The 22,063-nt window shown below is 42.5% G+C and overlaps 1 protein-coding gene across 1 annotated transcript in view; it reads left to right on the plus strand.

The window, feature by feature from the left end:
* Positions 1 to 22,063, plus strand: part of cntn2 (contactin 2) — a 229,430-nt gene that overhangs the window by 127,345 nt on the left and 80,022 nt on the right. The window contains exon 7 of the mRNA XM_059950245.1: positions 20,317 to 20,422. Within this exon, the coding sequence (XP_059806228.1) occupies positions 20,317 to 20,422 (106 nt within the window). The remainder of the gene's footprint in view (positions 1 to 20,316; positions 20,423 to 22,063) is intronic.

The raw sequence follows: 22,063 nt of genomic DNA on the forward strand, positions 1-22,063 counted from the left end.
TGTGTGAAAATGCCAGGAGGGCAGCAGTTTCTGAGATACTCTAACCGCCCTGCCTGGCACCAGCTATTATGCCATAGTCAAAGCCACTTCGATCACATTCCTTTCCCATTCTGCTGTTTGGTCTGAACATCAACTGAACCTCTTGACCATGTCTGCACACTTTTAACATTGAGTTCCTGCCACATGATTGGCTGAGTAAAGTTTGCATTTCAAGCTGGAATACAGGTGTACCTAATAAAGTGGTAACTAAATGTAAGTAACTTAGTCATTAGCAGAATGCTATTTCTGAAGTTTGCTGAGCAGAATTGGTTGCTGAATTTTCTATGTTGCTCCAGAGATCACAATTCAAAAATGCTTCATTATTAGTGAGGCACTTATTCTGAGATTATAGAAGATGGTATACAAATCAAGGTCTTTCTACACTGCTGTGCAAGATACTGGTGAGACTGCACTTGGAATATTGTGTGCAGTTCTGGTTGCCTATTTGCAGACAGGATGTCATTAAGTTGCAATATGTGCAGAAAAGATTCACAAAGATGTTACTGCGTCTAAAGGTCTTGAGTTATAAGGAAAGATTCCCCCCCCCCCCCCCCAGAGTGTTGGAGGCTGCAGGATGACTTTGTGGAGTATATAAAGTCATGAAAAACATTGGTAAGTTGAACGGTTACAGTCCTTTTATCACGGTATGGGAGTCTCAAACTAGAGAAGGTGAGAAGGGGAAGATTTAGAGGGAACCTGAGAGACAAGTTTTAGGTACAGTGGAAGGAGTTGCTAGACAAAATGGTAGAGCCATTTCAATATAAAATTTAAGAGACACCTAGACAAGTTTAAGGATAGGAAAAGTTTGGATGGATATGGGCCAAATGCAAATAAGTGGAACTAACTCAGCTAGGCATCTAGTTGTCATGGACATAAGGCCATAAGATATAGGAGCAGAATTAGGCCATTTGGCCCGCTTCTTTCAGAACCCTGGGGTGTGGGCCATCTGGTCCAGGTGACTTATCTCCATTCAGACCTTTCAGTTTATGATCACTGACTCCTAAGGGTACCTCTACCTTAAGCTCTCTAATCAATTCTGGTTTATTGCTCCACACCCAATAGCTGATCCCCTAGTAGGCTCAACCATCAGCTACTCTAAAAAGCCATCTCATAGGCATTCTAGAAATCCCCCTCTTGGGATCCAGCTCCAACATAATTTTCAGAAACTATCTGCATATTGAAATCCCCTAGGACTATTGTAACATTGCCCTATTGACATGCATTTTCTATCTTCCATTGTAATTTTTAGACCACATTTTTCTTACTGTTCAGAGGTCTGTGTACAACTCCCATCAGGGTCTTTTTACCCTTGCAGCTTCTTAGTTCTTCCCACAGCGATCCTACAACTTCTGATCCTATGTCACCTCTCCAATTATTTGATTTCATTTTTTTACAAACAGAGCCATCCCACCACTTCTGCCTAGCTGCCCAGCCTTTCAATACAATGCATGTCCTTGGACATTAAGCTCCCAGCTATATAATCTTCTTTCAGCCATGATTCAGTGATGCCTACAACATCATACATAGCATTCTCTAACTGTGCTACAAGTTCATCTACCTTATTCTGTATACTGCGTGGATTCAAATATATTACCTGTATTCATCATCCTTTTCAATTTTGTCCCCCCTTTAGATTTCAACTCATCCTGTTGACTGCAATTTTTCCCTATCAACAGCCTCTCCTCTCTACGCATTGCCTCTGTTTGTAAACTAGCAACCTCATCCTCAGCCCTATCACTCTGGTACCCAACCCCTGCCAAATTAGTTTAAACTCCCCCCCGCCCCGAACAGCTCAAGCTAATCTGCCCACAAGGATGTTGGTCCCCCTTGGGTTCAAGTGTAAATTGTCCCTTTTGTACAGGTCGTGCTTTCCCCAAAACAGATGTCAATGATCAGAAATCTGAAAGCTTTCTCTCTGCACTAGTTCCTCAGCCACGTATTCATCTGCGAAATCATCCTCACTTGCACATGGCAAAGGCAGCAATCCAGATATTACTACCCTGGAGGTCCTGTTTCTCTGCTTTCTACCTAGCTCCCTAAAATCTCTCTTCCGGACTGCCTCACCTTTCCTACTTATGTCATTGGTGCCAATACGTGCCAAAACTTCTGTCTGCTTACCCTCCCCCTTTGGAATGCCATGGACCTGATCTGAGACTTCCCTAACCCTGGCACCAGGGAGGAAGCATGCCATCCAGGTGTCTGTACCACGCTCACAGAATCTCATCTCTATTCCTCTGACTATGGATTCTCCTATCACTACTGCAGTCCCCTTCATCTCTCTTCTCTTCTGAGCCACAGCACCAGACCCAGTGCCAGAATGCCGGTCACTGCAACTCCCCTGGTAGGTCATCCCCTTCAACGGTATCTGAAGTGGAATACTTATTATTGAGGGGAATGGCTACAAGGGTGCTCTGCACTGGCTGCCCATTTCCTTTCCCTCTCCTGACAGTTACCAGTCTCCTGTAACCTAGGGATCACTACCTCCCTGTAGCTCCTGTCTATCACTTCCTCCGTATCCCGTATGCACCAAAGGTCACTGAGCTGCTGCTCCAGTTCCTTGGCGTGTTCTCTGAGGAGCTGCAGCCCGGTTCACCTGGTGCAGATGTGGTTACCTGGGAGACTGGAGATCTCCCAGAATTCCCACATCTCACACACAGAATGAACCACAGCCCCTGGAGGCATTCTCCCTGCACTAACAGCGCCCTAACAGATGAGGAATGAAGAATGAAGAAGAAGAAGAAACTTACCAGATACTTACCTCACCCAGAACTGATGAACCAACACTGACCCACTCACACAATGGCCACTCCACTTGCTCCTGCCTTATCTTTATTCGCCCGTCCTAATGAATCCCATCCACTGCCATATTGGACCAAAGACCCTGTGTAAGCCTAATGCTCTACAACTCATCACCATCATCATCATATAAAACACACAGAGAGAAGCACAAACATAAACTGAAGATTGTGCATCTACCCATCACATTAATAATCTCAGTTTTGAAATAAAGAGAATTTGTCTAGCCAGCGAAACTATATGCAGAATAGCTATCATGAGAGGAATATAGTGAAAAACAGCACAACAAGCAAGCACACACACAGTGGTTGGTAAGATTAGTGGTACTGGTTAATTAAACAGATGGAATATAAATTCTCAAAAAGATACCAGACGTCAAAATTCTGCCAGATGCTCTACTATTATGCTCCATCTGTCGGGGCTTCTTTTACCCATTGTGTTCTTGACCTAATAATTGAACGCTCTTCATGTATGAAGAGTATTTTGAGATGTATGCATGTGTGTTTATTTATTGGGGTTTCAGGCTGTGGAGCTTAAGGCCTGGCTGAAATATCACATCAAAATCCTAACTTTAGCTAAGTTCTCAACAATCTGTTCCTGTGCCGATCCATGCTGGCTGTACTATGAAATTATTCATAAGGAAGCCTTCACAACACATTAAGTAAACAATAGTTGGTCAATGCCCAGTGACCGTTGCCATGGCTGCAGTTGTGGTGTTTTATTGTCTGCATTCTAGTTAGTGATCGCAATATCAATAATTTGAAATTCTCAGAAGTTGTACAGTGTTTAAGTGAAATTAAGACCTGGGAAAATCAAATACAGTAAATTAATTCCTCACACATTTTGAATCTGTAAAGATCTAGTGTGCATTTAGTGAATTTTGCAGTTCTAAAATATTTAATATTAATAATCATAGCATCTGAAAGACCCAGATCAAGCTACAGTAAATATCTATCAATATTTGCTTGTCCATTGAAGGTACTATATAGCAAGCTGTGCAGTCACATTTCAAAGTGTATGTATTTCCTTTGAAACAGCAGATAGTATTTTTCTTGCTAGAAGGTTTAGTCAGAAACTGGATGTGTAAGTTTTGTTTATTGATGTAGCTCTGTGACATTCTCTCATGGAGTTTGGAGTTGGTGCATGCTATGAAAATAAGGCCACCGTTGAGCCAGCAATGCAAAGTCTTCCTTAAAACACCAGATCTCAGAGGCAGGAGGTTTATCCATGAGGCATAGGAAGCTGAGCAATGATCTTCACAAACACAAGAAAATCTGCAGATGCTGGAAATCTAAAGCAACACACGCAAAATACTGGGTGAACTCAGAAGGCCAGGCAGAATCTATGGAAAAGAGTAAACAGTCAATGTTTTGGCCCAAGGCCCTTCATCAGGACTCCTCATGAATGGTCTCATCCTGAAACGTCAACTGTTTACTCAGTTCCATAGATGATGCCTGGTACTTATGTATGTGTTGCTGAGGAATGACCTTATAGGACAGGGGTTCCCGAACTCTTTTATGCCCTGGACCACTACATTAAGCAGGGGGTCTGTGGACCCAAGGTTGGGAACCCCTGGCATAGAAGTATATAAAATCATGAAGGTGAACAGTCATAGTCTTTTTTCCCAGGGTACAGAGGTATAAATCTAGAAGATGTTGAGTTAAGTGGCAAAAGATTTTAAAGAGACCTAAGTGACAACTTTTTCGCCAGAGGGCAATGAATATATGTAACAAGCTCAGGGGAGGCTGTAAAGGCAAGTGAATTCATCATCATCAATTAACCAGTTGGTCAGGGGAATTGAACCCAGGTCGCTGGTACTGTAAAGTGTTGCGTCAACTACTACACTACTGTGCAACCTTACCATACCATTTCTGTGCTGTGCAACTCTATCACTGCAAACAAACCAGAAAAGCCACTCTGCCTAGACTTACACCAGCCCTGGAACGTACTTAACATGATAGTTGTTGCATCCTCACTTTGAGATTGCGTTTCACTTGTAATGACTGGAGTGCGAAGCCAGACAAACCACTTCAGAGTTATTTCAGTCACAGTAGATGTCTCTGCAATGTGTGGGAAATAACAAATCTGAAATATTTTGTAATTCTATCATGCTCATTGATATCAATGAATTATTAAATCGATATCTACACAATATCATTAGTGTTATGCAAGCCACTCAGTTATGTATCTCCAACAAACTGCAATTGCACTTTTATGATGCATTGGTAACATAAAACTGCATTAATAAGTATTTATACTCTGCAATGCATCGTTGTTATCTGAAGCACTGTCTCATTATTTGCCAGATTATTGTTATTATAAGAGGTATTGTGCCCTAGTTAAATGACCACAGGTGTGTTATCAGCAGTTACCCGATAGCTTATATAATACAAACCGATCGATTTAGCAAAATATTGCCATTGGCAATGTGAGTGGCTGGCAGAAGGACGAACTATCAACTCTCTCAATTATTTTATTGCCATTATCAAATCAAAGAAAAGGAACAAATTAACCTTTCAAATTGTTATTTGGAATTTCAAATCTGAGGAGGTACAGGAGCCAGAAGACACACACTCAACATTTTAGAAACAGCTCCTTCCCCCCCCCCCCCCCCACTGTCAGATTTATTTATTCTTTTATTGAGATACTGCATGGAATAGACCGTACCGGCCCTTGGAGACATGCTGCCCAGCAACCGCCCAGTTTAATCATAGCCTGATCACAGAACAGTTTCCAATGGCCAATTAACCTGGAATAGGCCCTTCCGGCCCTTGGAGACACACTGCCCAGCAATCCCCCGATTTAATCCTAGCCTGATCACAGGACAGTTTCCAGTGACCGATTACCCTATCAGCCGGTATGTCTCTGAACTGTGGGAAGAAACCAGAGCACCTGAAAGAAACCTACATGGTCACGGAGAGAACGTACAAACTCGTTACAAGCAGCTGCGGGCTTTGAACCTGGGTTACCTGCACTGTAAAGTGTCATGCTAACCATTATGCTACATGCCACCTTTGAACAGACAATGAAGCAAACCATGAACACTATCTCACTACTTTTTAGCTCTCTTTTTTGCACTACTTATTCAATTAAACACACACACACACACAAACACACGCACGCACACACACACACACACACACACACGCACGCACGCACGCACACACACACACACACACATACACACACAGTGATTGATAAGTTTGTGGCCTATGGTAGAAGGAATCACTTTTAGAAAACCTAGCACATTTATTTTTCACCATAGTCTCCTCTTCCATTTACACACTTTGTCCAGCGGTTGTGGAGCATACGTATCTTGGACCTCCAGAAAGTGTCCATAGATGGGTGATTGATAAGTTTGGTAGAAGAGGATGAGTTATACAGCTCTTTGAGTGATTATGCAGAAAGTCTGAAGTTAATAACTCATCTCCTTCTACCTTAGGCCACAAACTTATCAATCACCCCTGCTGTGGACACTTTCTGGAGGTCCAAGATCCGTATGCTCCACGACCACTGGACTAAGTGTGTAAATGTGGGAGGGGACTATGTTGAAAAATAAATGTGCTAAGTCTTCTAAATTGACTTCTTCCACCTTAGGCCATGAACATATCAATCACCCCTCGTATATATTATTGTCATTTATAGTTTTTTTAATGTATTGCACTGTACTGCTGCCGTAAAACAACTAATATCACAACACACACCAGTGACATTAAACCTGATTCTGATCCTGAAATTGCTCAGATCGATTCCTCATTGCTTCCTCACGTGCTATGTTCCACCCTCATTGCTGCACTGAGAGTTAGATACTGCAGATATTCATGCAAGAGTATATAGGATATTATACATTTGGTATCTGTACACTGGATATTGGATATAGAAATTACTAGTATTGATACATTGGGTAATGGATGTATCAGGTATTAGTGTTTGTTATATTGGATGTTTTCAAAGAAAATTTCCAAGCTTCAAGGTAAATTTATGATCAACGTATGTATACGTCACCATATACTACCCTGAGATTCATTTTCTTGTGGGCATGCACAGCAGATACAAAGAAACGTAATAGAATAAATGAAAGAACTACAGTACGCAGTGACAAAGAGGGATGAACAACCAATGTGCAAAATCAATAAAAAAGGCAAATAATAAATAAATAATATTTAATATAGAGAACGTGAGTTGTAGAATCGGTTCGGTGTTAAAGTGAGTCACGTTATCCACTCTGGTTCAAGGGCCTGATGGTTGAGAGGTAATTACGGTTCCTGACCTTGGTGGTGTGGAGCCTAAGGCCCCTGTACCTTCTTCCTGACAGCAGCAGCAAGAAGAGAGCACGGCGTGGATGGTGAAGTCCCTGTTGATGGATGCTGCTTTCCTGCGGCAACACTCCGTGTAGCTGTGGTCAATTGTGGGGAGGGCTTCACCTGTGATGGGCTGGCCTGAATCTGTTACTTTTTGTAGGTATTTCCATTCAATACCCTTGATATTGATACATTGGGCATTGAATGTAACAGGTAACAGTACACCGTTATGGCAAGTATTGGCATATTGATTAAAGGATATGACAGCCATCAGAGCACTGGGTTCTTACCTTTCACAGGTACATTGGGTGCTGAACATAGCAGGATATCCTGATGCAGGACTTTGACCGGAAACATCAACAATCCCTTCCCCCACCACCCCCACTGACTGACCCACTGAGTTCCTCCAGCAGATTGCCTGTGCATTAACTACATTGCTGGCTGGCTTTTGTTGCCTTTCATGTTGCTACTAAATGCATTTGGGTAGCAGGTTGGAGATACACCTCCACCCAAAGGAAGTGTAAGGCGTCCCTTCTCTCTGCTGGCCTGCAGGCCACCCTTGGTGTGGCACCTGCTTAGCCCTCCTGATCGGGGTCACATGAAGCCGCTGGATGCTCGTACTAGCAGCTGGTGCGTATCACAAACACTGGTTACGAGACCACTGACACCAGGCAGACCATCTCGAAAGAGCACTGATAATGACTGGGGTCACCAGTCTCGTAAAGACACTGCCCAGAAGAAGGCGAGGGCAAACCACTTCTGTAGAAAAATTGGCGAAGAACAATCATTGTCAAAAGATCATGTCATTGACATGGCACACAATGATGATAATATGCATGTGAGAGAACTGGTGTAATAGATTCAGATTCAGATTTTATTTATTTATTTGTTTGTTTATTGAGAATCTGCACGGAACAGTCCTTTCCGCCACTTTGAGCTGTGCCATCCGGTAACTCCTGATTTAACCCGAGCCTAATCACGGGACAATCTACAATGATCAATTAAACTACCAACCAGTATGCCTTTGGACTGTGGGAGAGAAAACCAGAGCACCCAGAGGAAACCTGCACTGGTTAACAGGGACAATGTACAAACTCCATAGAGGCAGCAACGGGAATTGAACCCGGGTCACCTGTACTGTGATGCGTTGTGCTAACCACTACACTACTAGGCTGCCACTGTTAATCTATCAAATGAGTACTGAAACATACAGTGTTTAACAACCAACATGACCTGGGGAACTACTGAGGGACAGTTCACACGTTCACCAACATAGCATGCCCGCAATAGATAGTCTACAATTTCAAAAATGATACCTAGATATCAGTAAGTTCTGTAATAGCACTTGGTATTTCTGAATCATAGGTTTAATATTTTCTTTTACTTCTGCAGCAAATAACACTGATACATCAAAAGGAAGAGTTGTCCCAATGCATTTGGAGTTCTGCCGAAAAAAGGGCAATTAATTTTATATAGAATGACATAAAATCTACATCAGAGAAGTCAACCATACAGCAATTCAGCTGACCCATACAGTTTTTACGTTCCACACAAATCCCCTGTTATCCCTCTACATCTCTACCCATCAGTATAACATCATTAAACTGAGCTCTGTTCAATACAATGGAAAATGGTTGGCCAATGTTCACAGTGAATAAAAATACAAAAGGCAGCAATTGAAACTTTGAGCAAATCTGACATATAAGCCTTTTCTGTCCAATTATTGGGGTAATATTTGAACTGGTAAAATTTGAATTCCAAGATTTCATTCATCAATTTCTTTCATTCTAGGTAATTAAGAAACAAATATGTCCTTAATATGTCCTTAATCTCGGATTGGTCCAGATTTCGTGTTCCGTTACATTCTAGATCCAATCAACAAGCACCTGACAAAAGCAGATAACACCTTCTAGCTTTTCTGCATGTTACCCTAACAAAAGGCAATCTCTTGGGCATATGAAGCTATTTTGCCTGGGCAAACAAAGTAAGGCTGCTTATCATTGAATTATTTTTGTTTTGACCATTGATATCATGTCCTATAATGGATTGGATTATGATAACAAATTATTATCTTCTTTATTATTGTTTATAGATTTGGTACCTGTTGTTAGGATATCTATTTTTATTATTTGGTGGTAACATTTTGTTATTTTGTGTTGGTGCATGGCCTAGTGGATAAGGCATCAGTCTAGTGATCTGAAGGTCACCGATTCGAGCCTCAGCCGAGGCAGCGTGTAGTGTCCTTGAGCAAGGCACTTAACAACACATTGCTCTGCAACGACACCAGTGCCAAGCTGCTCGGTTCCTAGTGCCCTTCCCTTGGACAACATCGGTGGCGTGGAGAGGGGAAGGCTTGCAGCTTGGGCAGCTGCCGGTCTCCCATACAACCCTGCCCAGGCCTGCACCCTGGAAAAACATTCCAAGGCCCAAATCCATGGTCTCACGAGACTAATGGATGCCTATAAAAAGGTAACACAGTAACAGGCCCTCCCAGCTCAACAAGCCCACAGCACCCAGTTGCACCCATGTGAGCAATTAACCTACTAAACCATATATCTTTGGACTGTGGGAGGAAACCAGAGCACCCGGAGGAAACCCGCATGGTCATGGAGAGAATGTACAAACTCCTTAGAGACATCAGCAGGAATTGAACCCTGGTCGCTGACACTGCAATAGCGCATGCTAACCACTACACTACCATGTCAACCAACCTGTGAGATGACCAGGCGTGATGTTAATTCCTGTAATTCTTTGCTCATTGAGTGGTCACTTACTGCACTTCTAAAGTGACATAACATGAGAGGTGGGAGCAGAAAGTCATTGTCCCTTTGAGCTGTTCGAACATCCATCAAGATTATGGCTACTTATCTATTATTTTCTGACCCTGTCCCTCTCATCCCTTGATTCCCTGAAGAATTAGAAATTTAATCCTAATATGTAGGAACACAAACTTGAGAACACATTTGCATCTTAATTTTTTGGAATGAAGGAAAATGATGAATGAAATCCTGAAGCTCAAATAAGTGCAAACCTTCTCCCAAATAATCGGATGGAAGGAGCTCACATTCCAGATTTGCTCCAAGAATCAACTGTTGCATTTTTATTCACAGTGAACTTTGGCTGATCAAACTTCAAAGTACATTTTATTTTCAAAGTTCAAAGTACATTTATTATCAAAGTATGCATGCATTATACAAACCTAAGGTTCCACTCCTAACAGGCAGTCTCAAAACAAAGAAACCCAAAAAAAAAGCGTATAATAAAAGAAATTTTTTTCCAGGGCTGAAATGGTTGCCACAAGAGGACACAGGTTTAAGGTGCTGGGGAGTAGGTACAGAGGAGATGTCAGGGTTAAGTTTTTTACTCAGAGAGTGGTGAGTGCATGGAATGGGCTGCCGGCAACGGTGGTAGAGGCAGATGCAATAGGGTCATTTAATAGCCTTTTAGATAGGTACATGGAGTTTAGTAAAATAGAGGGTTATAGGTAAGCCTAGTAATTTCTAAGGTCGGGACATGTTTGGCACAACTTTGTGGGCTAAAGGGCCTGTAATGTGCTGTAAGTTTTCTATGTTTCTATGTAAAACTGTCAAACACCCAAAGTGCAGAGAGAAAAACAAATCATTAGCATTCTGAACTGAAGTCCACAAGGACAGACCTGTCCACAGATCCTTAGTTCAGCACAGAGCGGAGCAGCAAACCCATCTCTCACCTCTGGTCCTGGCCTGGCACCTATATCATTGTCCAAACATCGGGTTTTGTCACTTCAGTCGTTATCAGTTGTTCTGAATTAACTTAGTGACTGAGCCACCTAGCCAGACCCCAGCCCCTCTAGTAGAAGCACTAACCCCTTCAGAATTAATCCTCAGCTGGTGAGGGCTTTCAGAAAAACGTAACTACCTCCGGTAAGATGACAGCACACTCAGACATAATGGCTTCAAAAGGTGTCATTGTCTTTTGTTAAGCGTATTTTTAATGATCGTAAGAGGCTGTGGGACATGAAGAACTTCAAGTAATGCAGGTCTGCCCCGTCAGGGAGTTGCTTGTTGACGGAGAAGCTGTAGGAGCTGGATTTGGTGCGGACGGTGCTGCAGCCTGCTACAGAGAGGTATTGGAGTCAGTGTGCAGTTGAACAGTGAGTGATTGTTTTCGTCACTTCTCTTGTGATCGTAAGACCCTGATAATAGGGACTGCTGCAAGTCTGGTTCACTGTTTTATTGGTGAACGGTGGATGCACGTCTGCAGTCTTAGTGAGGAGCAGGCCTCAAGCTGCAGTGTCATCTGTTTGCAGCGTCCAGGAGAGACAGGTTGGAGTCAGTGCCAGAGGTATCAGTGCAGCTCTTCAGTGTCCACTTGACAGAAGACAACTTGTATTCAGTTTGACTGCAACAACTTTCTTGGAATCGGGGACTTAGACTATTTCTTTTTGTTTGAATGTATTTTTTAGCTAACTTATAGGTCCTGTATGTGCCTTGTGCTGGGTATGACTGTTGGTATTACGCCTTGTACCTTGACCCTGGAGTACCTGGACCCTGCTTCATTTGTTTGTATTTATGGGTAATTCTGTATGGTTAAATGACAATTAAACTTAAAGTTAAACCTTACTTAAGCTATAAGCATGCAATTCCTGCTATGAACCGAGTTTGATTATCACTGGCATTGAAGTTGGGAGGCTTATGGCTAGGGAAGGGGAAACAGTCTGAGATTGCTACGGCTGATTATTATCTATTGATCTTGGCTGGGACGTGTGCATGTTACAGTTCAATGAGAGCAGGACCAGAGCTGGTGATGATGTCCGCCTACATTCACAGAGCAGCAGCAACACACTCTCTTTGAATATCAATCACAACTGACCACTGATATCGGCATGCTATTACCAGCAGGGGCCGTCTCCCTGTTATGACAAAAAAATCAACAAAGGAAGGCACTGTGGAGTTTTCAGCAATTGCCTGTTGGAGAAGGATGCCGGTTGAAACCAAATACTGCAGAAATTATCATCCTCTACAGAATAATTTTCCAAAGATAAATAAAGATGAGCAAGATTGTTCCAAAGATCTGAGTTTATTGATCTGAAAGAAAAGGCTATAGTTACTCTATTAAGAGCTCTTCCCTGCAGTGAGAATGGCCACATCTTTCACAATTTTCAAGTATCATAAGAATGAAAGAAGAGCAAATTGGAATAGGCCATCTAACCCCTGGAGCCTGCTTAACCATTCATTAAGATCATGCTGATCTATACTCGTTTCCTGTACGCAGATACTGTACTCATCTCAACATTAAAAAATGTATTGATTTCTGCCTTTAATATGATGAACTTAACCTCTGTAGATGTGAAAAAAAATTCCAAAGTTTAGCTTTCTCCAATTTGAAGAAGTTTACTCTCATCACAATTTTGGATTTTTAGACTTGGGATGGAGGGATGGAGGTTAGATGGAGGGATGATGTTTCCATTAGCTAGGGTGTCTTCCTACTTTGATGACACATAACCAACAGGAATATTATCCCTTCATTTGATCTGTCAGGCCTCTTAATTTTTTGTTTGAATAAGATAATTTCTCATTCTTTAGAACTCAAGATTATTGTGCAAAATCTGTTTAATCTCCCCTCATAAAATAATCCCCCATACCAACAATTAATCTGGTAAACCTTCGTTGCACTCGCTGTACAAGGCATTCTGGGTACCAACTTACCAGGGCCTTGTGTAATTTCAGTAAACCATTTTACGCTTGTATCAGATTCTCTGACAGTAAGGGCCATTTACTCTACTAATTGCCTGTTACACCCAGATATTGACCTCTAGTTATATATGTACAAAGACACACAGGTCTCTCCAAACAGTCTTTTAATTCCTTGCCCTTTACAAAATAACCTGCCCTTTTACACATCTTTTTCCCTCTCCAGTGGATGACTTCACATTTTCTACATTATATTCCATCTATCATAACTTCGTATGGCTTTTTCACTGTCCTCACAAATCAGTGTCACCAGAAAACAGATATGTTGCACTGAAAAGGGCTGGGTAGACTATAGCTCCATGAAGTTCCTGCAGTGACTCAGCAGGCACAAATGGAAAATAACTCATTTATTCCTCCGCTCTCTCTTCCCATTCCCAATCCATAGTCTGTGTCATTTTATTAACCCAATCCCACTTGCTCTAATTTTGTCTGATAACCTCTTGCCAAAGGCCTATCGGCTATTCACATTCAACACACTAATTGGCTCGCCCTGATCTGTTGTGCGATTACAACCTCAAAGGACACTTGCAGACTTGCCACAAGCATGAAATTCTGCAGATGCTGGAAACCCCGAGCAGCCCACACAAAATGCTGGAGGAACTCAGCAGGTCAGGCAGAATCTACGGAGGGTCATAAACAATTGACATTTCTGGCTGCGTCTCTTCATCAGGATTGGAAAGGGGAAGGAGCCAGAACAAGAAGGGGGGGGGCGGGAGGAGAAGGAGTACAAGGTGGCAGGTGGTAGGTGAGATCAAATGAGTGGGAAGTGGGGTGGGGTGAAATATGAAGCTGTGAAGTGATAGGTGGAAGAGGTAAAGAGCCAAAGAAGAAGCAATCTAATAGGAGAGGACAGTGGGCAATGGAAGGAAATGAAGGAGGAGGGGAGCCAGGGAGAGTTGATAGGCAGTTTAGCTGAAGCATGTGCAAAAGGGGACAAACTGTTATAAAAATAAGACTGACATACGTTGTAAAGAGCCCTTGAAAATGAGTCTATAGAGTGCAGAATCCATTCAGAGTGGTGATGAATGAAGTTATCCATGCCAGTTCAGGAACTTGATGTTTAAAGATTAGTAACTGTTTCTAAACCTGTTTCTAAACCTAAGGCTTCTCTACCTTCTTTTTGACAGTAATAGTGAGGAGAGGGCATGGCCTGGATGGTGGGGGTCTTTAATGACGGATACAGCTTTCTTGTGTCAGCGCTCTTATGTAAATGTGCATAACAGTGGCAAGGGCTTTGCCTGTGATGGACTGTGCTGAATCAATCACTTTCTGCAATCTCCTCCATTCCCGGACATTGGTGTGTCCGTATCAGGCCTTGATGCAACCAGTTAAGATACTCTCCACTGTGCATTTATAAAAGTTTGTCAAAGTTTTCAGTGACATGAAAAATCTGCGCAAACTTCTAGGAAAGTAGAAGCGCTTTTGTAAGTTCTTTGAGATGACACTTATGTGCTGGTCCCAGCACTTCTTGTGGTGCACAGAGGGCCAGGCAACAGAAGCATTCATGCTAACACAACTTGGTGTCATCAGAAAATATATGATATTTTTCAATATAAGTGCAGACCTGAGCTATACAACCTCTCAACCCGATTATTAACACACAGACACTACTAGAAAAGATAACCATTCTCAGGAGGGCATAAGGAGATTTTTTTTTATCTGGTGCTGTGTGTGAAGTGCACTGCATGAAAGGATAGTGGAAGCACAATTCATAGTAACTTTGAAATCAATATTATTAATTGAAAGCAATAGAGCTGTGAGACTTAGTCTTTCAGAGAATGACCACAGTGATCTTGGGCTGAATATCCTCCTTTGGCTCTGATATACACTCATAGGGTTTGAGCAGAATGACTTACCACACTGGGTGAAACATCAGCCCAGAGGCTTCCTGCTATCTGTCCTTCTCTCCAACAGGCTAAGGAAGTTGATTCTCTCTGTTGCTTGCAGAGATTTGATCTCAACACTGCTTGGGAAGATTCAACCCAGCTTATTGCAATGTAATACGAAAGCAGATTGCTTCTAACTGACAACTAGGGATGATATGAAATTCCAGCCTTGCAAACAGCACCCACTACCTAAAAATGAACGAGTCTTCACTTCCTTTATAAACTCAGTTCAAATTCAGCCAACCCCAGAACATTAGGTTGTCAGTTATCTTCAAGATCAAATAATGTAGGAGGCGAGTTTGAGTGAGACAGGGCTAGACTGAGATTTCTTCCCAGGGCAGAAATGGCTAATGCGAGAGGGCATCATTTTAAGGTGATCGGAGTAAAGTATAAGGTGGATGCCGGAGGAAAGTTTCTTACACAGAGAGTGGTGGTAGAAGACAGATTCATAAGGGTCATTTGAGAAACCCCTAGACAAGCACATAGAGGATTAAGAATATGGAGGGCATTGTGGAATGAGGGTGTGGACCAAGCTGTTAGCACAAGTGGTGCAGGCAATCTCAATTTCAACATTTAAGCAAAGTCTGGGTAGGTACATGGATGGTAGGGGTATGGAGGGCTATGGTCCCAGTGCAGGTCGATGGGAGTAGGTAGTTTAAATGGCCGAAAGGCCTTTTACTGTGTTGTAGTTTCCTATGACTCTTTGTGGAGGAAGGGGTTAGATTGATCATAGAGTAGATTAAAAGGTCGCCACAACAACATGAGATGGAAGGCCAGTAATGTGCTGTAATGTTCTATGTTCTATGAGACAAATGTCACACTGGTGAGCATTAACATCTAGAGGACTGAAAGAAACCTGGCTCTGTAATTAGCGTTACTCCAGATGACCAGGCAGGACTTTACATTAACACCATTGCCTTTTACAGAAACAGTTCCCTTTCTGACTCTAATAGTGCTCACTTTGACAACATAACCATCAACAAGAAACACTAATTTTACCAGTGTGATTCAATTAGGTCTACTAAATATATCTGGGAGCTCTGAGGTTTGGGTGCACAATTTGTACTTTAATTAGCTAATTTAATTCACACTTAACATGTGTAGAGATTAAGAAACCTTCCCCCACCCCATGAATCTGTAAATGATGTAAAATGATGTAAATCTGTAAAACCAGGAAGCCCTTCAGCCCCTTGTAATAATTTTTTAATGGCGTGCCCGATCCTTACAAATTCTTCTGCATTGCACCCTGTGACACAATGCACCCAGCAGACAATAACTACAATAACAAGCATCAGGTGGCATTGTTATATCTTCTTGAAGACTAAACGGGGATTTCTGTCCCAAAGAATAAGTGAACTGCTGGGATCTGTCCCTTCTTCCCTACCCCAAGTGTCTCATCAACAGGGAAGTTCACCAGGATCAGAATCAGAATCAGGTTTATTATCACCGGCATGTGACGTGAAATTTGTTAACTTAGCAGCAGCAGTTCAATGCAACACATAATCCAGCAGAGGGAAATAATAATAATAATAATTAAAATAAAATAATAACAATAATATACAGTATACAGTATACAGTATACAGTATATGTATATTGAATAGATTTTTTAAAAATGCAAAAACAGAAGGACTGTATTTTTTTTAAAGTGAGGCTGTGTCCAAAGATTCAATGTCCATTTAGGAATCAGACGGCAGAAGGGAAGAAGCTGTTCCTGAATCGCTGAGTGTGTGCCTTCAGGCTTCTGTATCTCCTACCTGATGGTAACAGTGAGAAAAGGGCACACCCTGGGTGCTGGAGTCCTTCATAATGGACACTGCCTTTCTGTGACATCGCTCCCTGAAGATGTCCTGGGTACTGTGTAGGCTAGTGTCCAAGATGGAGCTGATTAGATTTACAACTCACTGCAGCTTCTTTCGGTCCTGTGCAGAAGCCCCTCCATACTAGACAGTGATGCAGCCTGTCTGAATGCTCTCTGCAGTACAACTATAGAAGTTTTTGAGTGTATTTGTTGACATACCAAATCTCTTAGATGCCCCCAAGATTAGAGGGGTGAGCTATAAGGGGAGGCTGGACAAACTTGTGTTGTTTTCTCCGGAGCGTCAGAGGCTGAGGTAGATGTATTTAAAATTATGAGAGGCAAAGAGAGCGTAGGTAAGCCAACATCTTCTTCTCAGAGTAGAAATAGCAAATGTCAGAGGTCCTGCATTTATGGTGAGAGGGGAAGTTTCATGGAGATATGTAGGGCAATTTTTTTTCACACAGCGAGTGGGTGCCTGGAATGGACTACCCAGGGTAGTGATGGAAGAAGGTACAATAGTGGTGTTTAAGAGGCTGTTAGACTCATGAATATTAGGAGATAGAGGGATATGGAGCTTAATTCAGCATCGTGTTCAGCGCACGGTAGTGTAGTGGTTAGGGTAATGCTCTTACAGCACCAGCAACTTGGGCTCAATTCCCAAGTTTGTACGTTCTCCCCATGACCATGTGGGTTTCCTCCAGGTGCTCTGGTTTCCTCCCACAGTCCAAAGGTGTAAGAATTAGTAGGGTAGTTGGTCACGTGGGCTCCTTGGGCAGGAAGGGCCTGTTACTGTGCTGTATCTCTAAATAAAAAGTAAATAATCGTCATGGGCTGAAGGGACTGTTCCTATATTGTGCTGTTCCATGAGCTCCAGGTCAGGTGCTCCTATAGGGACCACAAGTAAGGACAAGATTTCTTCCTCTGGTTTACTCCAGTCAGAGTTAAGATGATCCAGTTGTGCTTGTGATGTTCTGATTTGTTTTATTTAGTGGATAAGCTGACATGTGGAACTGACAGGTTATTCTGTATATTCAGCCATGGTGTCAATAATATGCCCTGCTGACCCATTCAATGCTCAAGGCAGAGTTTCTGTAAATTCACCGTGCACAAGATTAAAATGGCAGTAGGGGTCAGTTCAGTGGAGAGCATGGGTAAATTGGAAGGGGAATGAAGTTAAGAAAACTAAGAGCAGACCTCTGCTGTTCAATGCCGACCATGGATGTTGCATCCTAGCTGTCTTTTGATAAGCCAGTTTGCAATCCAGAGCAGTACAATCTGTTGTCTATGTAGCAGGCTCCCCTCCTTCATGCAACTGATGAATTCAAAGGAACAACAGAGACACATACAGTCTGGCACCAGTGGCCCGCCAGGATTTGCCAGTTAGTGATGAACTCAATGTAGGACTGCCTTAGGGCCTCCAGCTCTGGGGTTTACTCCCAAAGCCTTCTCCATGAGTGGGTATCGCTACGAGGCTGCCGAGGTTTGAGATCAGAGTTCTCCTTCTCCTAGATGAGCTGCCATCTGAGTTTGACGAGCCCTATCTGCCCGAAGCAACTGGTTTTAAGACGCCAGTAACCTGCCTTTGCCCCTTCCCTTGCCACTAGAAACAGTTCCACAGGGCTTAGTAGATAAGCCATTTGCAACAGCCAGGAGCTGGACAGTTGTTGGAAGCTAATTGAGATGCCTACTGCACTTATCCCCATCAACCCCACCCTCACCCCCAGCTATGACAACCTTAAGGAACCAGAACTAAAACAAAAACAGGAAACCTAAATCTGCTGTGGACCCTTCCACAATTTGCTTTTAATAATTAGATTTAGCATTTCTGCATTTTCAAAGAGGATTATCAGGAACTTTATTATTCAAAAGAAAAAGGTTTATCCGCTCACCTGCTCTTTCACAATAAAGTTAGAAGAGATAACCGAAAGCTTATGATGGACAGGAAGGGATTCAGTTAGAAAGTTCAGAGCTCAAGGACAAAGCAAATCACGGAACTGGCTGCAGAGATCAGCTCTGATCTACTGCACTTCCTGTTTACCTAAACAAAGTATTCCCACTGTTGGAAACCTCAAATAGAACAGGTTTTTGGTCAGTACCTTTAACCTAGAGATGGAAAACATCTAAGATAGGAATCTAGGAACTCACCCCTGGACAATGGTTGCTGACTGTGGAATGTGGCACTGCCTCCAGATTGTTCTCCACTTGCAGAATTCAATCCATTGATTCCCCAAATCCCAAGGCAAACGAATAGTAAAACAAAGGAAAAGGAAGCGATAAAAGGGAAAGTGGTCAATAGGGTGGAAAGCTGGTTAGATAAATGACAAACAGAATGAGTGATATGAATTCAGTTTGGTATCTCTTCATTTCCTTTCTTTACTTTCTATCTCTCTCTCTGGGAGCAAAGGATATGCCCAGCCTGCATTTCACAACTCCGACATTGGAGTCATAGATCACTACAGCACGGAGTAGACCCTTCAGCCCATCTAGTCCATGCCAAGCTGTCCCATCAACCTGCACCTGGACCACAGCCCTCCAAACCTCTCCTGCCCATGTTCTTATCCAAACCTCTCTTAACTTTAGTAATCAAATCTGCATTCAGCACATCTGCTGGCAGCTCATTCCACGCACACACCACCCATTTTTCTGTCTATGTTCTCACTCTCTAGCTCAGGGGTCCCCAACCTGGGGTCCACGGACCACCCCGGTTGATGGTAGGGGGACAATGGCATAAAAAGGTTTGGGAACCTCTGCTCTAACTGCTCCCATTTACTCATTGACAGATAGCCTTGTTTACAGAGGGTCACCATTGTCAAACACCCACCTCCCCACAGCTTTACAAGCTTATTCTGTCTACCTTCCAGTTCTGATGAAAGGTCTCTATCTGTGTTTCTCTTCCCACTGATGTGGCACAAACTCATTGAAACCTATTGAACATTGAAAGGCCTAGATGGAATGGTTGTGTAGAGGATGTTTCCTGTTGTCTAGAACTAGGGGGCACAGCCTCAAAATACCAGGATGTCCCTTTAGAACTGAGGTGAGGAGGAATTTCTGTGGAATGCCATTGACTCAATGGGCCAAATGGCCTAATTCTGCTCCCATGTCATATGGTCTTATGGACTTATGGAATACAAACAGCACTTTATGTTTTGTAAATGAAAGCCAAAAGCTTACATTAATGGGGCAAGTAAAAAAAAACAGAAGATGAAACTATAAACAATAGTATTATCTGAATTTATTGAACTCCATGTAGATTCTAGAAGAGTACAGTGCATCTAATTGTAAAATTTGCATTCACCTAGTTGCTGCAATTTCCTTGGAGTGCAGGAGAAATATCTATTCAGTGTGCACTGATTGATTCACGGGGAAGCCAGAGCATGAAGCAAACCTTGTTCTCCTTCCGTCACTTTCCATTATCTTTTGGGGTATCTGAAATCCTTCATCGCCAAGCCTATCACTCGGGTGCCAAGGTAGGGTAGCGGTCAGCATGACACTATTACCACTTGGGACATTTCAGAGTTCGGAGTTCGGATCCGATGCCATCCTCAAGGAGTTTGTACGTTCTCCGTGACCACGTGGGTTTTCTCTGGATGCACTTGTTTCCTCCCACACTCCTAAGACTTAAGTTAATTGGTCATTGTAAATTGTTCTGCGGTTAGGCTAGGGTTAAGTAAGTGGGTCGCCGGGCGGTGTGGCTCGTTGGGTGCGCTGTATCTCTGAATAAAATAAATAAATAAGGTAAAACTTATTTCTTTCTCTCACTTAGCTGGTGAAGGTCGGAGTCACTCTCCACACATTCGAGTAAAATTTCCCTCAGAAACCTATGCCCTGGCTGGACAATCCCTGAATCTGGAGTGCTTTGCCCTCGGAAAGTAAGTGAACATAGTTTTTTGTCTGTAACTCGGAACGAGTTGGTTGACAGGGTGTCAACCGGGTGGACAGGGTGCTGAAGAAGGCACTTGTCATGTTGACCTTCATCAGTCAGGGCACTGAATATAGGAATTGGGGAATTATGTTGTAACTGTACAAGACATTGGTGAGGCCACACATGTATAGTTTTGTTATCTTGTTTTAGGAAAAATGTCATTATAGGAAAGAGTGCAAAGAATATTTCAAAGATCAAAGTAAATTTATTATCAAAGTAAACACGAGTGAATCTGCAGCTGCTGGAAATAAATGAAATAAATGATCAAAGTACATCTTTGTCACCATATACAACCCTGAGATTCATTTTCTTGCAGGCATTCACAGTAAATACAAAGAAACACCATAGACTCAATGAAAAAAACACACACACAATGAAAAACAAAGCAATCTCCAAAAACTCAACAAAAAATAAAAATAATAATAAATAAATAACCAATAAATATCGAGAACATGAGATGAAGAGTCCTTGAAAGCGAGTCCATAGGTTGCGGGAGCAGTTCAGCACTGGGGTGAGAGAAGTTGAGTGAAGTTATCCCCTCTGGTTCAGGAGCATAATGGTTGAGGGTTAATAACTCTTCCTGAACTTGGTGGTATGGCCTCTGAGCCCCTGTACCTCCTTCCTGATGACAGCAGCAAGAACATTGAATGGCCTGGATGGTGGTGATCTTTGTTGATGGATGCTGTTTTCTTGTGACACCCCTCCTTACAGATGTGCTCAGTGGTGGGAAGGCCCTTACCCGTAATGGACTGATACCGAGAGCGTTAGCAGGATGAGTGATAGAGTGAGGGGTTTTGTTCCTAGAATGGGAATGACCTCACAGGGCTGTATAAAATCATGAGGGGCATGGGGAGGGTGAACAAACACAGTCTTCTTCCCGGGAAAGGGTACCAAAAACTAATGGGCAGAGGTTTGGTGTGAGAGCAGAAAGATTTAAATGGGACGTAAAAATCAACTTCTTCATGTGGAGGGTGGTGTGTATGTTGAATGAGGTTCCAGAGAAAGAGGTTGAACATTAAAAATACATTTGTGCAAGTACATGGATGGGAAGGTTTGGAAGGATTTGGGTAAGTGGGACTGGCTTAGATGGGCATCAGCAAGTATGATTTAAGCCGAAGGGTAGATTTCCATGTTGTATTGATCTGTGAATCTTTTAAGTCAGGATGGACTTAGATTTGAGATAGTTAACTTTCTAGGAACCTCTGGAAAAACTAGAGAGAAAAGGAGTGAAAAAGCCAAAAACTGCAGATAAACACAGGAAATGTAGGAAATACTCAAAAAGTCAGTCAAAGATTGTGCAGAGAGATAGACAGTTGACATTTCAAGCCAAAGACCTTCCAACAAAACTGAAAATTTAGAATTTTGTTATGGGTGTGTTTTAAGTTGCAGCGGAGGGGAGGGAGAGCAATGTTATTGGATGGAAAGCAAGGGGGAACAAACGGCGCAACGTGGTGTTGATAGGAAAAGTTACACAAGAATCACATTGATATTTGCAGACCTTTTCGTAATTGGCTTCATGACGTCATGAAGCTGGAGAGGGTACAGAAAAGATCCGCAAGAATCTAACTGGGACTGGAGGGCTTGAGTT

This window comes from Hypanus sabinus, chromosome 25 (genome assembly GCF_030144855.1).
Source record: "Hypanus sabinus isolate sHypSab1 chromosome 25, sHypSab1.hap1, whole genome shotgun sequence".
NCBI lineage: Eukaryota > Metazoa > Chordata > Chondrichthyes > Myliobatiformes > Dasyatidae > Hypanus > Hypanus sabinus.